This window comes from Ailuropoda melanoleuca, chromosome 11, assembly GCF_002007445.2.
Source record: "Ailuropoda melanoleuca isolate Jingjing chromosome 11, ASM200744v2, whole genome shotgun sequence".
In the NCBI taxonomy this organism is placed as follows: Eukaryota; Metazoa; Chordata; class Mammalia; order Carnivora; family Ursidae; genus Ailuropoda; species Ailuropoda melanoleuca.
This window is the reverse complement of record NC_048228.1, coordinates 108,820,799-108,837,781: the sequence shown is the minus strand read 5'-3', so window position 1 is coordinate 108,837,781 and position 16,983 is coordinate 108,820,799. Positions and strand designations below refer to the sequence as shown.

The 16,983-nt window shown below is 42.1% G+C and overlaps 1 protein-coding gene across 4 annotated transcripts in view; it reads left to right on the top strand.

Moving 5' to 3' along the window:
- The window catches only part of FAM193A (family with sequence similarity 193 member A), a 113,548-nt gene that overhangs the window by 94,246 nt on the left and 2,319 nt on the right, over positions 1–16,983 (top strand). For all 4 annotated transcript variants that reach the window (XM_034672205.1, XM_034672204.1, XM_011221429.3 and 1 more), the window contains one exon: positions 11,343–11,424. In XM_034672205.1, coding sequence (XP_034528096.1) covers positions 11,343–11,424 — 82 coding nt within the window. The remainder of the gene's footprint in view (positions 1–11,342; positions 11,425–16,983) is intronic.

Here is a 16,983-nt window from a genome sequence, read left to right as displayed (position 1 = left end):
CAGTCTTATATAACACCCAGTGCTCATTACATCACATGCCCTCCGTAATGTCCATCACCCAGTTGCCCCATCCCTCCAACCTTCTCCCCTCCAGCAGCCCTCAGTTTGTTTCCTGTGACTGAGTCTCTTATGGTTTGTCTCCCTCTCTGGTTTCGTCTTATTTTTTCCTCTCTTCCCCTATGATCCTCTGTTTTGTTTCTTAAATTCCACATATCAGTGAGATCATATGATAACTGTCTTTCTCTGATTGACTTATTTCGCTTAGCATAATACCCTCTAGTTCCATCCAGGTCATTGCAAGTGGCAAGATTTCATTTTTGATGGCTGCAATAATATTCCATTGTATATGTGCACCACATCTTCTTTATCCATTCATTTGTCAATGAACATCTATTGTGGACATTGCTGCTATAAACATTAGGGTGCAGGTGCCCCTTCGGATCACTACATTTGTATCTTTGGGGTAAATACCCAGTAATGCAATTGCTGGGTCATAGGGCAGCTCTATTTTTAACTTTTTGAGGAACCTCCACACTGTTTTCCAGAGTGGCTGCACCAGTTTGCATCCCACCAACAGTGTAGGAGGGTTCTCCTTTCTTCACATCCTCACCAACATCTGTCATTTCCTGATTTGTTAGTTTTAGCCATTCTGACTGGTGTGAGGTGATATCACTTTGTGGTTTTGATTCGTGTTTCCCTGATGCCGAGTGATGTTGAGCATTTTTTCGTGTGTCTGTTGGCCATTTGTATGTCTTCTTTGGAGAACTGTCTGCTCATGTCTTCTGCTCATTTTTGATTGGACTATTTGTTCTTTGGGTGTTGAGTTTGATTAAGTTCTTTATAGGTTTTGGATACTAGTCCTTTATCCGATGTGTCATTTGCAAATATCTTCTCCCATTCCGTCGGTTGTCTTTTGGTTTTGTCGGCTGTTTCCTTTGCTATGAAAGAGTTTTTTATCTTGATGAATTCCCAATAGTTCATTTTTGCCTTTATCTCCCTTGCCTTTGTAGACGTGTCCAGCAAGAAGTTGCTATAGCTGAGGTCGAAGAGGTTGCTGCTGCCTGGGTTCTCCTCTAGGATTTTGATGGATTCTTGTCTCATATTTAGGTCTTTCTCCCATTTTGAGTCTATTTTTGTGTATGGAGTGAGGAAATGATCCAGTTTCATTCTTCTGCATGCAGCTATTCCGTTTTCCCAACAGCATTTCCTGAAGAGACTGTTTTGTTTCCATTGGATATTCTTTCCCCGCTTTGTCAAATACTAGTTGACCCATAGAGTTGAGGGTCCATTTCTGGATTGCCTATTCTGTTCCATTGGTCTGTGTTGATATTTGTGCCAGTACCGTACTGTCTCAGTGATCAGAGCTTTGTAATAGAGTTTGGAGTTCAGAATTGTGATGCCACCAGTTTTCATTTTCTTTTTCAACACTCCTCTGGCTATTAGGCATCTTTTCTGGTTCCAAACACATTTTAGGATTATTTGCTCCAGCTCTGTGAAAAAAATGGATGGTATTTTGATCAGGATTGCATTGAATGTGTAGACTTCTCTAGGTAGCATAGACATTTTAACAATATTTGTTTTTGCAATCCATGAGCATGGAACATTTTTCCATTTCTTTGTGTCTTCCTCAGTTTCTTTTGTGAGTGTTCTATAGTTTTCTGAGTACAGATCCTTTACCTCTTTGGTCACATTTATTCCTAGGTATCTTACAGTTTTGGGTGCAATTGTAAATGGGATCGACTCCTTAATTTCTCTTTTTTCTGTCTCATTGTTATTGTATAGAAATGCAACTGATTTCTATGCACTGATTTTATATCCTGCCACTTTGCTGAATTTCCTGTATGACTTCTTGCAATTTTGGGGTGGAGTCCTTTGGGTTTCCACATAGAGTATCATGTCATCTGCAAAGATTGAGAGTTTGACTTCTTCTTTGCCGATTTGGATGCCTTTTATCTCTTTTTGTTATCTGATTGCTGAGGCTAGGACTCCTAGTACTATGTTGAACAGCAGTGGTGAGAGTGGGCACCCCTGCCTGCCGTGTTCCTGACCTTAGGGGAAAAGCTCTCAGTTTTTCCCCATTGAGAATGATATTTGCTGTGGCTTGTGTGATACTGAGGTGTGCTCCCTCTATCCCACACCATGAAGAGTTTTAATCCAGAAAGGAGGCTGTACTTTGCCAAATGCTTTTTCTGCATCTGTTGAGAGGACCGCATGGTTCTTGTCCTTTTTTTTTATTTATGTGGGGTATCACATTGATTGGTTTGCAGATTTTGAAGCAACCTTGCAGCCCAGGAATAAATCCCACGTGGTCGTGGTGAATAATCCATTTAATGTACTGTTGGATCCTGTTGGCTAATATCTTGGTGAGAATTTTGGCATCCATGTTCTTCAGGGATATTGGTCTATAGCTCTCCATTTTGGTGGGGTCTTTGTCTGGTTTTGGGATCAAGGTAATGCTGGCCCCATAGAAAGAGTTTGGAAGTTTTCCTTCCATTTCTATTTCTGAAACAGCTTCAGAAGAATAGGTATTAATTCTTCTCTAAATGTTTGGTAGAATTTCCTTGGGAGGCCACCTGACCCTGGGCTCTTGTTTGTTGGGAGATTTTTTTTTTTTTTTGAAAGATTGTATTTATTTATTTGACAGAGATAGCCAGCGAGAGAGGGAACACAAGCAGGGGGAGTGGGAGAGGAAGAAGCAGGCTCATAGCGGAGGAGCCTGATGTGGGGCTCGATCCCAGAACGCCGGGATCACGCCCTGAGCCGAAGGCAGACGCTTAACCGCTGTGCCACCCAGGCGCCCCCTGTTGGGAGATTTTTGATCACTGCTTCAATTTCCTTGCTGGTTATGGGTCTGTTCAGGTTCTCTCCTTCCTGTTTCAGTTTAGGTAGTTTATACGTCTCTAGAAATGCATCCATTTCTTCCAGATTACCTAATTTGTTGGCATATAGCTGCTCATAATATGCCCTTATCATTGTACTTCTTCGATGTTGGTTGTGATCTCTCCTCTTTTATTCATGATTTTATCTGTTTGGGTCCTTTCTCTTTACTTTTTGATAAGTATGGCTGGGGGTTTATCAATCTTGTTAATTTTTTCAAAGAACCAGCTCCTAGTTTCGTTGATCTGTTCTACTCTTATTTTGGTTTCCTTTTCATTGATTTCTGCTCCAATCTTTATTATTTCTCTTTTGCTGGTTTAGGCTTTATTTGCTGTTCTTTCTCCAGCTCCTTTAGGTGTAGCTTAGGTTGCACATTTGAGACCTTTCTTGTGTCTTGAGAAAGGCTGGTATTGCTGTATACTTCCCTCGTAGGACTGCCTTTGCTGCATCGCAAAGATTTTGAGCAATTGTGTTTTCATTTTCATTTGTTTCTATGAATTTTTTTAATCTTTCAATTTCCTGGCTGACACATCCATTCTTTAGTAGGATGCTCTTTAGCCTCCATATAGTCGAGTTCTTTCCAAATTTCCTCTTGTGATTGAGTTCCAATTACAAAGCACTGTGTTCTGCTTTGGGATGGAATGTTCTGACTGTATCTCCGAAGCCCATCTGGTCGAGTGTGTCATTCAAAGCCTTTATTTTCTTGTTGATCTTCTGCTTAGATGATCTGTGCACTGCAGTGAGTGGGGTGTTAATATCCCCTGCTATTATGGTATTATTATTAATGTGTTTCTTTGATTTTTGTTATTAATTGCCTTATATATTTGGCTGCTCCCATGTAAGGGGCATAAATATTTGCAGTTGTTAGATCTTCTTCTTGGATAGACCCTTTAATTATGATATAGTGTCCTTCCGCATCTCTTATACAGTCTTTGGTTTAAAATCTAATTTGTCTGATATAAGGTTTGCCACCCCAGCTTGCTTTTGATGTCCATTAGCATGGTAAATTGTTTTCCACCCCCTCACTTTAAATCTGGAGGTGACTTTGGGTCTAAAATGCATCTCTTACAGACAGCATATTGATGGGTCTTATTTTTTTAATCCAATCTGATACCCTGTGTCTTTTGATTGGGACATTTAGCCCATTTACATGCAGAGTTACTATTGAAAGATACGAACTTAATGCCATTGTATTATTTGTAATGTGTCTGTTGCTGTATATAGTCTCTCTTCCTTTCTGGTCTTTGTTACTTTTGGGCTCTCTCTTTGCTTAGAGGGCCCCTTTTAATATTTCTTGTAGGGTTGGTTTGGTGATCACAAATTCTTTTAATTTCTAAAAACTAGCTTTTTAACACTCCTTCTTCTTTTGAATGACAGTCTAACTGGACAAAGTATTCTTGGCTGCCTATTTTTCGCATTTAGCATCCTGAATATATCATGCCAGCCCTTTCTGGCCTGCCAGGTCTCTGTGGGTAGGTCTGCTGCCATCTAACATTTCTACCCTTGTAGGTTACTGACCTCTTGTCCCCAAGCTGCTTTTAGGATTTTCTCTTTGTCTCTGAGATTTGTAAGTTTCACTATTACATGTTGGGATGTTGACCTATTTTTAATGATATTGAAGGGGGTTCCCTATGCCTCCTGGATTTTGATGCCTGTTTCCTTCCCCAGATTAGGGAAGTTCTCCACTATAATTTGCTGCAGTAGACCTTCTGCGCCTCTCTCTTTCCTCTTCGAGGATCCCAGTTATTCTAATATTGTTTCACTCTACGGTGTCACTTCTCTCTGAGATTCTCCCCTCGTGATCCAGTAGCTGTTTGTCTCTCTTTTTCTCAGCTTCTTTATTCTCCATCATTTGGTCCTTCTGTGTCACGAGTTCTCTCTTCTGCCTCATTTTGTCTAGCATTAGAGCCTCCATTTTTTATTGCATCTCATTAGTAGCCTTTTTTATTTCAACTTGGTTAGATTTTAGTTGTTTTATTTCTCCAGAAAGGGATTCTCTAGTGTCTTCTATGCTTTTTTCAAGCCCAGCTAGTTATCTTTATAATCATTATTCTGAACTCTAGTTCCGACATCTTACTAATGTCCATACTGATTAGATCCCTGGCAGTCAGTACTGCCTCTCGTTCTTTTTTGAAGTGAGGTTTTTCCATTTTACCATTCTGTCCAGAGAAGAATAGATGAACGAGAGAACAAAATACTAAAATGGCAACAATGACCCCAGGGAAATATACACTAAACAAGTCAGACCTGAAACTGAAACCCGAAAAGAAAAGAAAAAAAATCAGACAAGGTGAGCAGAGTAGAGCAATTACAATGGATTCTGTGTGTATTTTGGTCTGTTTTTTAGAAAACTAGATAGAAAGAACAACTTACGTATGTATAAAAATAAAGTCAAATATAATGAAAGGATAGACTGTAACTGTAAAAATGGAAATTAAAAGACAAGAAAAGACAAAAGAGAAAAACACAACAATAAAAAAGGAAGGGATATAAACAGATTAACAGAACAGGGGCCCCTGGGTGGCTCAGTCGGTGAAGCATCTGCCTTCAGCTGGAGTCATGATCTCAGAGTTCTGGAATTGAGTCAGCAGGGAGCCTGCTTCTCCCTTTGCCACTCCCCCTGCTTCTGCACACACACGCTCTCTCTCTCTGTCAAATAAATAAATAAAATCTTTAAAAAAAAAACTAAAGAGGTTAACAGAACAGAGCAATATACTGTCTCCTGAGTGTATTTTGATCAGTTTATTAGAAGAAACTACGTCTCAAAATTGTAGAGAAAGAAAAACTTACATATACAAAAATAAATACATTGAAAGGTTAGAATGTAACTGTAAAGATGAAAATTTAAAAAGACTTCAACAAAAAAACAAAAAAAACTCAAACTCCACCCCCCAAACAACAACAACAACAGCAAAGAGAATATAATCAGACAGGCGAATAGAACAGAGCCATGCACTAGATTTTGGGTGTATTTTTGCTCTGTTAGAAGAAACTATATCCCTAAATTGTAAAGAAAGAAAATCTTGGGGCGCCTGGGTGGCACAGCAGTTAAGCGTCTGCCTTCAGCTCAGGGCGTGATCCCGCCTTACGGGATCGAGCCCCACGTCAGGCTCTTCTGCTGGGAGCCTGCTTCTTCCTCTCCCACTCCCCCTGCTTGTGTTTCCTCTCTCGCTGGCTGTCCTCTATCTCTGTCAAATAAATAAATAAAATCTTTTAAAAAAAAAAAAAAAGGGGCGCCTGGGTGGCACAGCGGTTAAGCATCTGCCTTCAGCTCAGGGCGTGATCCCGGTGTTCTGGGATCGAGCCCCATGTCAGGCTCTTCCACTATGAGCCTGCTTCTTCCTCTGCCACTCCCCCTGCTTGTGTTCCCTCTCTCGCTGGCTGTCTCTATCTCTGTCAAATAAATAAATAAAATCTTTAAAAAAATAAAAATAAAAAAAAAAGAAAGAAAATCTTATATTCATACAAAGTAAGATTAAATACAATGAAGGGATAGAGTGTAACTGTAAAAATGAAAATTTAAAAACATTTTTAAAAGTTGACAAAAGTAAAAATTGGTTGAAAAGGAAAGAAAAAAAGTTCATTTCGGTTTTTTTTTAAAGATTTTTATTTATTGTCTTAGAGATAGAGACCACAAGCAGGGGGAGTGGCAGGCAGAACAGGGAGAGGGAGAAGCAGGGGCCCCCCGNGAGCAGGGAGCCCGATGTGGGACTTGATCCCAAGACCCTGGGATCATGACCAGAGCCCAAGGCAGACGCTTAACCAACTGAGCCATATAGGCGTCCCAAGAAAAGAAATTTTTTTTTAAAGATTTTATTTATTTATTTGACAGAGACAGCCAGCAAGAGAGGGAACACAAGCAGGGGGAGTGGGAGAGGAAGAAGCAGGCTCCCAGCGGAGGAGCCCGATGTGGGGCTCGATCCCAGAATGCTGGGATCACGCCCCGAGCCGAAGACAGACGCTTAACGACTGTGCCACCCAGGCACCCCAAGAAATGTTTTTTAATTAAAGTTGAAAGACTGAAGAATCTTGGGGGGAAAAGCCATGAATTCTATGCGCTGTATTCCCCTAGCGCTGGAGTTTTGCAGTTCTCATTGATCTGTAAACTTGGTCTTGGCTGGATGTTCTTGCTGATCTTCTGGGGGAGGGGCCTGTTAGGCTGATTCTCAGGTGTCTTTGCCCCGGGGTGGAATTGTACCATCTCGGGCTGAGTAACCTGCTCTGGTTTGCTCTACGTGGCTTTTGTTCCTGAAGGCTTTCTGCCCAGCTTTAGAGGATGAGGATGAAAATGGCAGCCTCCCGATCTCTGGCCCCGGAGCCGAAAGCTTGGGGGGCCCCATTTCTCAGTGCAGCCTTAGGGAAAAGCAGTCAGTCACTCCCGTCTCCCTCGTCTCCAGCCACACTCCGTGCTCGCCTGGCCTGTGACCGAGCATTTCTATCTCAGGCACGCAACCCTGTTTCGACCTCCGAACCCTGCAGACTCCTGCGGTGGGCTCCCGCGCTGCTCCTCCCAGGGGAGGAGGGAGGCTGTCCCCGGTTCTGCCGCTTACTGAGCCCCTGTTTGGAGAGCAGTGGCACGATTGTGCCGTGGTTCCCTGTTCATGGCAGCCCAGAGCTCACTGCCGAGCTCGCTGGTGGCAGCCGGCTTTCCCGCTCCGATACCTGGGAGCTCTGCCGCACTCAGGCACCCCCAGTGTTCCTGTGACCCCAAGGATCCTGAGACCACACCGTCCCAGTGAGGGTTCCACCCCGCCTTAGCAGCCTGAGCGATGTCCCTCCCCGGAGCAGGCTTCAGCACCTTCCGATTTTGTGCTCTGCTGCCCTGTCACATGCCGGTGGCCGCTGACGGAGGCTCCCTCCCTCCGCGGTCGGTCTTCTCTGTCTGCTCAGAGTCACTTTTCCACATGTCCTCCCTTGCAGAAAGGGGTCGCTTTTCTGTTCAGAGTTGCTGCTATTCTTTTCTTTGATCTCCTGTTGAGTTCGTAGGTGTTCAGAATGGTTTGATAGCTCTCTAGCTGAATTCCTGGGACAAGAAAAAATTTAGGTCTCCTGCTCCTCCGCCGTCTTGGACCCCCTCTCAGTGGCTGTTTTCATCACCATTTCTTATTTTGTGTATTTGTGTTTTCTCCCCATTCTTTACACTCAGCTAATTAATAGCTTGTCTTTTATTTGGGGAGTGCCTGACTGGATCAGTGAATGGGGCATTTGACTCTTGGTCTCGGGGTCATGAGTTCAATCCCCACATTGGGTGTGGAGCCCACTTTTTTAAAAAAAAGTTTATTTCCTTTTTAAAAAACAAACAAACCAGGCTTTTTATTTATTATCTAGGTTTACTGTTTTTCTTCCTAATATCTCATGAATTTCTGCTTTTATCTTTATTTTCTTCCTGCGCTTTCTTTTACTTTCTTGTTTATTTTCTGACTTTCTGATTTGGGACTTTAGTTCATTTGTTTTCATTCCACCATTTTTATTGATCAAAGTATTTAGCACTTCAAATTTTCCTCTGATCATTCCTTTAAATATATCTCATAGTCTGATAATGTTTCCATTGGTGTTTTGTTTTTTAAGAAATTCAGGAATTTCTTTGTTTTTATCCGCCCTTTGCCCAGTAGTTTAATAGGTGGCTTTTAGGTTTCTAGGTAGGGGAGTCTTTTTTTTTTTTTTAAGGTTTTATTTATTTATTTGAGAGGGTGAAAAGGAGCACGGCTGGAGGGTGACAGAAGGAGAAGGAGAAGCAGACTCCCCGCTGAGCAGGGAGCCCAATACTGGGCTCGATCCCTAACCTGAGCTGAGGGCCGGCACTTCACGGACTAAGTCACCCAGGTGCCCCTGGGATACCCTTTTTTATGTTAATAATTTCTAGGTTTTCTGCATTGCAGTCAAAGAATATTATTTGTAATACTTCTGCTTGATGGAATTTACTGATATTTTCCTTGTGACCAGTTTTTGTGACTGCTCTATATACACTTGAAATAAAAGTGTATTTTTTCTGTTATCATGGTGAAAATTGAATAGATATCTCCATGATCTATTGATCAATAATATTTAGGGTTAGGTCTTCTGTTTCCTTCCTGGTTTTTTGTCCTCTTGATCTGTCCTCTGTTATTAATTATTAATGAGTTTCTGTGTTTTCTTGTCTCTCTTGCAGTTCAGCTTTATAAAGGTGTTTGCATTCGGTGCACATTCCTAACTGTAATACCTTCTTAGTGAATTGTAGGTTTTAGTACTAAAAAAGTACTTTCATTGTGTTTTTCTGCTTTTGCCTTGAATTCTACTTTGTCTGACATGTTGATCACTGCCCCTACTCTCTCCGTGTCTCCATTTGCCTGGCGAGGCACTTCTGCTCTCTTCCCTGAGTCCCTCCCTCAGTGTTAGCCTAGCCCGGCTGGGTATAAAATCCTTGGGTCACACTTTCCACTCTGATTAACATAGCTTTGCTGTTGTGAAAAATGTCTTCCTGGTACTGAATCTGGTTATGGTTCTGTCAGTTTTTTCCTTTACCAAGATATTCAGTGCCGATTATTAATTCTAATCAGAAGAAGAGAAGGTTAGAAATTGCTTTGTAAGACAGCTTTCTAGCAGACACACCCACTCTGTTTGCTTTTGCAGTGGTTCCTCTTCCAGAACTGTTAATGGAAAGGGCTGTTGATCAGAGACTTGATTTCCTAGACTTCACTTTGTTTACATCTCTGAACACTCCTGCCCCATGCTGCCCTTCCTCATCCACCAGCATTTCTTCGAGCAGGGCCTCGGCAAGTGTAGTCGGCAGCCAGGCGAGGTCTGCAAGTGGGCATCTAGACGGAGGCCCAACCAGAGTAGTCTTTGTGGCCGGGGAGGAGTGGATTGGGCCGTGGAAGCAGGGAAGCTGTAACTGGATGAGTTGTGCGGATTGACTCGGCGCTTGCTGGCTTGAGCAGGGCAGAAGCTAGGACCACGGAGCCCGGCTGGGAGGCTGGTGAAGGCCAGCGCTGAAGCAGCGGCAGTGGGTAGAGACGGGGCCCTGGACTGTTCACAGAGAACTTGCCTGGCCTGTAGAGGGCGTGAGGTGAGGGTAAGGCGGGGCGGGAGGGCCACCGTCAGAAACGGAGCAGGCTCGCAGCAGAGCATAGGGACGCACCTTCACCCATACTGGGGTCCGATGCCTGAAGGTGTCTGTACAGAGGAGCTAGTTCAGGGACGCGCAAACTCAGGAAAGCGGTCTGAGGCAATGGTGGAGGTTTGGTGGTGTCGGAATCCCCGTGGAAGGCGGGATGGGGGTGGGGGGAGGTGGTAGTGCAGAGGAGGAAAGCTGGGCGCAGGGAGCTCTGGGTGCCGGCAGAGGGTGGCTGGGAGGGGCTGTGCTCATGTAAGTCCCTGCAGGGAGGCTCTCTACTGGCCTTTCTGTGAGCTCACAGATGTGAGGGCCCTCTGCCTGGTGGTCTACGTCAGCAAAAATGCCCGCTGCTGCTGCACAACTGAACCGTGGCTTATGCTACTGTGGAAGTGGCCCAGGGAAAGGAAAAAAGGGTGGCTTTGTTTTCTAAAGATAACAAAAAATTATCCCTTGCTGAAGTCTGCAGGGAAGTGGAGACTCTGTACCTTCCTTTGATGATGGAGCCAGGTGTTGTGTCTGCGCCGCCAGCCGTCCTAGCAGCCCAGCTGTGTGCTGATGTAGCCTTTGGCGCCCAGGGCTCCGACAGGGCCCAGGAAGTGCCCAGCATCCCACAGGTAGCAGACAGGACGGGCAGAGAAGCAGCAAGAAGTTGAACTCCTCGAACTTGCTGAGATTCTAGAAGTTGGAATAATCCTAAATCATTAGTCTCCCTGCCATCCTTCCTGTTTTCAGAGAGGATGATTTAACTGCAATATGAAATACAGCTTTGCTTTTTTATTGGAACAGCCTGGAAAGTGTTTGATGATGTCTCTGGGATGTTGCATATAGAGACTGAATGCCTGGGAGAGCCATCTTCCTATAGAGGTTGATGTCGGGGTCCCGGGTACAGTCAGTTATGTCCTCTTGCTGCGAGGGGCACTTGCAAGGGAAGCATTCGCCTCCCTGTGGGGCTGCCTTCTGGACTTCTGTTCACTAGCATGCCGCCACTCCTTCCCACCATCCAGTAGGGACCTTATGACAGACTCTGGGCTTGCAAGCACCTTAGGTTTCCAGGAGTCTTCTCGAGGGCTCTCCCATCGTGGAAATGTGTCAAGTAAAGACCAGTCCCTTGGGGAGTCTGAGTGCCAGTAAGTGGATCTCTTCTAGTGGGACCTGAAACCGCAGTTGCTTTGTTCAGCAAACTTGTGAGTTCCGTAATTTCCAGGTTGAACCTGGATGTTCACAAGCACGTGAGAGACATCTGCCCTCCTTTGGCTATTTGTAAAGTCTCATTTTAGAGAAAATTTTCAGTTTGTGAAGTTGTTAAAATTAAGTAAAGCCAGGTGATCTGTTCTCTTGTAATCTGACTTGCCTGTTTTCTTTCATTTTACAGATGATGTCTTTCTGCCTAAAGATATCGACCTAGACAGTGTGGATATGGATGAGACAGAGAGGGAAGTGGAATATTTCAAAAGGTAAATGTTAAGGCTGTGCGTCTGGAGTAGTGGTGGTTTCACGGCCGCCAGACATGACCTTCTGACCCTCCCATAGCATTGCCGGTTGTCATGGACACAAGTCCTGTCAGCTGACCCAATGGCCGGTCACACATGTCCCCCCCATAGCCCACACATACGGGCCTCCTCACTCACCCTCACACCCAGTCACCTCTCCCCTCCCCTCTGTGTGAAGACTGGTTGAGGACCATGGCCCTCGAGTGCTCCAGGCCCCTCCCCAGACCTGCTGAATCACTCTGGGGAGGGACCCAACATCTGTATTCTCACAATCGTCCCTGGTGATCCTCATGTGTGCTGACATTGGAACACACTGATAAGCATGCTTTTAAGGAGAAAAGTAACATTTTAGATATTTGCTCAGTTTTCCTGATAAGTGGATTTCATTAGTACTATGTTTAATAGTATTTTATCTACTTTGTGAATTATGGCAAGCAAATTTCATTTTAAAGTTCCTTGTTCGTTCTTTAACCTGTTTGTTTCAGATAATACACACATACACACACAAAAGGAGCAGTTAATTTGCAGTGCAAAAGGTCATTAACTTGTATCTGAAATATTATAGGGGCATCTGGGTGGCTCAGTTGGTTAAGCATCTGACTCTTGATCTCAGCTCAGGTCTTGATCTTGAGGTTGGAAATTGAAGCCCCGCACTGGGCTCCACACCCAGCCTAGAGCCTACTTAAAAAAAATAAAAAATAAAAATAAATGAAAATAAAAATAAATGAAATATTATAGAAATCTATGTGATTCTGGAAATTATATTATATAATTTATATATGTGTGCGTGTGTGTGTGTGTGTGTGTATATCTCAGCAGGCAGAGTAAAGCATTTGCTAAGTAAGGTTGGACGTCCATTCTAATAAAAACTCTTAAGTAGGACTAGATAGGCATATCCTTAACATGATAAAAGATATCCATAAAATACAGTAAATGCCATAGTTACAGTGAAACATTAAAAGCTGTCCCTTGAGATTAAAAAAGAAAAAAGAAGATAAGGGTGCCTGTTGTTACAACTTCTGTTTGTGAGGGTGTAAGAGGAAACAAAAGGGACAAGAATCAGAAGGAAGAAATAGAATTGTCATTCTCAGGTGACAGAAGTGTGTTTGTACAAAGTCTGAAAGAATCTGTAGGCAAATCACTTGAGTTACTGAGACAGTTTGCCCCGAAGCTGGATTCTGAAGAGCATTTCGTGGATAAAAGCAGAACTTTGGAGAAATATTTTCCTAGGTAGACCAAGATCTGGGGGAAAGAAACATCTAGAAATGAAAAATGTAATGATTAAAATCAAGATGTTAATAGATACATGGTAAATAGATTAGACACTGCTGAAGAGGGAATTAGTGAACTGGAAGAGCTCTCTGAAAGATGTATCCAGAATGCACCCACATACAAGGAAATTAGAAAAGAGGAAAGAGACTCAGACACGTGGAGGAGAGACTGAGCCTGGCATACATTTAACTGGAGCCCCCCTAGGAGAAGGTGGAGACTAAAGAAACGCTGTATTTGAAGAGATTTGGGGGGTTTTGCAGAGCTAATGAGAAATCCAAATCTACAAATTCAGAAGCACAACGTATACCAGTAGGATAAACAAAAATCCATTCTTCAGCATAGCAGTTGTGAAACCAGAAGACCATGGAGTGATATTTACAGCATTGAGAGAAAGTTGTTGGTCTGCAACTATGTATCCCACAAACCTGTTCTTTTCCATAGTAAAGAAAAACTGCAGGAACTTGCTCCAAAGAGGTCTGTGTTTTTAAAAAAAAAAAAAAAAAATCAAGGAAAGAGACTGATCTCAGAAAGACAGTGTGATTTGCAGGAAGGAGAGAGAAAAACAGCCTGATAAATGTTGTTAAATAAAACATATTCTTTGTAAGAAGATAGTAATAATGTCTAATTGACCATTATGCCTGAAAGAATTGCAGTATTGAACAGCAATAGTATGTAAGCAGGTGTGAAATAGTCCGAGCTGAGTATCCTCAGGTCCTTTTCTTGTTGAGGTATTTAACAGTTAAGTATTCAATATTCAGACTTAAAGCTAAATGGGCAATACAGTTTTACAAGTAAGCATTAAAAGAATAGAAATAGAATGTATAAATTGCTCTCTGTAGAAGGAAAAAAATCAAAACTCAAAAAGAAAAAAATGTAAAGAAAGTACAGTAAACAAATATTAAAAACACAAGAGACACAAGTTCAGTTTTATCAGCAACCATAATAGACAAAAAAAAAAAAGTTTGTCAGATTGTGTTAACGATTTTATTTATTTATTTTTTTTAAGATTTTATTTATTTATTTGACAGAGATAGAGACAGCCAGCGAGAGAGGGAACACAAGCAGGGGGAGTGGGAGAGGAAGAAGCAGGCTCACAGCAGAGGAGCCTGATGTGGGGCTCGATCCCAGAATGCCGGGATCACGCCCTGAGCCGAAGGCAGACGCCCAACCGCTGTGCCACCCAGGCGCCCCTGTGTTAACGATTTCAAATATACAGACACACACATTTACACGCATGCGCTCGTGTGCGCTCACACACACACCGTTTATAAGAACATACCTAAAGTACAATGAATAGAAAGGTGGAAGTAAAGAGGGAAAGGAAGCTGTTGTGTAATTATGTTATCATCAGACAGAGTATGGATTAATATAAGGGACAGATAAAGGTTGCTACATAGTGCTAAAAGGTTGAATGTGTGAGGAAGACATAGAAATTTCAAACTAGGTACTTCATGAAATATCCTCAAAATACAACCAGGAAATCATTTGGGCTGCACAGAGAATCAGATCCACCCTCCTTGTCGGTCGTCTCTGACTCTCTGTGAGGCCATTGGCTTGAGCAGTGCACGCATCCGCAGGGACGTGGACGATAAGCAGAGCCTGGCCAGCAAGCTCAGTCCCATGAATACAGATGAAAGTGCGTCAAGGGAACAGGGCGTACGTGTTCTCGGGCACACGGGGGGACGCCCACAGAAGCGGGGCAGGTTCTGGGCCACAGAAAGCAAGGCTCAGAGGTTTCAGAGAATGAATATGTATAATTGTGTTCTCTGACCACACCACATATAAAGTCGGCAGTTTACAAGAAGTAAATTTTTAAGTCCCTAAATATTTGGAAATCTGAAGTATATATGTTTAACTCATGGGTTCAGTAAGAAATCACAGTAGACATTTAAAAATATGTGAACTAAAAGGGAAGGAAAACACCGCATACGCTCACCTGTGGGATGTGGACAGTTTGCTCTCGCGCACTCCTTCAGTGAAGCCTTAAGGCTGCCGACTGAGTTTTAAAAGCCTGAAAATTAATGAGTTAAGAATTTTGTTGAGAAATTAGGGAAAGAATACCAAATAAGCCCAAAGAAAGTAAAAGGAGATAATATGTTAAAAAAAATCATGAAACAGAAAACAAATACAGAGAAGATCAGCAAAGCCAAACTTTGACTCTTTGAAAATATTAACTAAATAAACCTTTGAGAGACTGGTCAGGATAAAATAGGGGGAAAAAGATGTAAAACAATACAGTGATTAGATGGAAAAGAACCAGGATGTTGATAATTATCAAAGTTGGACCATGGCCACGCCCATGTCACCACACTGCTTTTGTGCAGGGTTCGACATCTTCCATAATGAAAAGGGTTTCTTAAATTTTGTGACGATGTAAGTGGAAAGGAAGGCATAGCTCCAGGTACTGCAGTGATTCAAGTATAAGAGACCATTGGGAACAACGTCACAGTTAATTTTAAAACTTAAATACAAAGTCAACCCAGTCACAAAGTAGCCTGAATGTGGTCCAGTAACCATCAAAGAAATCAGAGGAGTAGTTACAAGTAATCCCAATGAGACACTACATTCTGACATTTGTGCAGAGAATTCTCCCAAAACTTCAAAGAGATTATCCAGCCTTGTACTGATTCTACCAGAGAATTGAGACAGCACAAGACTCCTCACTTCATTTTATGAGAGAAGATTTTGATACCAAAATCTGCTAAAAGCAATACAGAAAACATGAAAAATCACAGATCTGTTTGAGTCATGAATAAATTGGATGCAAAAATCATCAAGAAAAAATGTCACATTCCAAATCCAGCAGTATTTAAAAAAGCAATGTATGACCAAACTGGTGTACCCCAGGAATGAATGCAAGGAGTATTTAATATTAGGAGATCCACAAATGCTATTTGCTAAATTGATAATTAAAGAAGAGCCGTATGATCATTTTCTATATGTTCAGAAAAAAACATTTGATAAAATGTTAGCATTCAACTAATTTTAAAAAAAAGGAAAGAAACCTGGTGAACTAGTAGTAGAAGGAAGTACCCGTAGCTGCAAAGGAGACTTACCAAAGAGAACAAAGAGATCCGTGTGAGACATTTTCTCAGGAAATGTGGAGCACGTGCAAAACAAAGATGCTTTCTCTTTCCACTTTTGTTCAGCCTTAAATTGTGGTTCCTGGGCAGCTTGATCAGAGAAGAAAAGAAATTAAAGGCTTCAGGAGTGGAAAACAGGAGATAAAATTCCATTTTACTTACAGATGATCTAATTGACTACAAAGGGAATTACAAAAGAATTTAGCAAGAAAAAGAATTCAGTAAAGGGACTGGCTATACGGTCAGTGTACAGAAGTTATGTTTTTCTGTACCATCCATAATTTGAAAATGTAGTGTAAATAAAGACAGAATTTTTCACAGCACCAGAGTCTATGCAGTCTCCATGAATAAGTCTAACAGAAGTTGCCCACGACCTATGCATAGAAGGCAATAAAGCATGAGCGAAGAAAAAATATTGAAGACCTGGACTAGACCCTATATTTATTGATAGGAAAAGTAAATATTACAAAGCTAGCTCACTTCCCAAAATTTATCTGTAGATTTAAAACCCAAGAAGGATTTTGTAAAATTGAATGTTTTTAAAACAGAGTAGTGTGCGGTGGATACGTGGTGATACAGTCACACATGGAATGCTGTACAGCCACGGAAAGGAACAAACTAGAGCGGTCTGCGACGTGGATCTTATAAACTGAATAGTAGACAAAAGGCAGAACACGAGAATATACATAATACAAAAAAGTTCAGTTTAGACACAACTAAAGTACATTTTTTAAAATTTTGTTTTATTTAAATTCAGTTATTAACATAAAGTGTATTACTACTTTCAGGGGTAGAGGTCAGTGATTCATCAGTCTACGTAACACCCAGTGCTCACTCCATCACGTGCCTCCTTAATGCCCGTCACCCAGTTACCCCATCCCCCATTCCCTCCCCTCCAGCAGCCCTCAGTTTGTTTCCTGTAGGTTAAGAGTCTCTCTCATGGTTTGTCTCCCTCTCTGATTTCATCTTGTTTTATTTTTCCCTCCCTTCCGCTATGATCCTGTTTTGTTTCTTCAATTCCACATTGAATTGAGTGAGATCACATGGTATTTGTCTTTCTCTGACTTACATTGCTCAGCATAATACCGTCTAGTTCCATCCATGTCGATGTAAATGTAAGATTTCATTCTTTTTTGATGGCTGAGTAGTATTCCATCGTCTGTTCTGC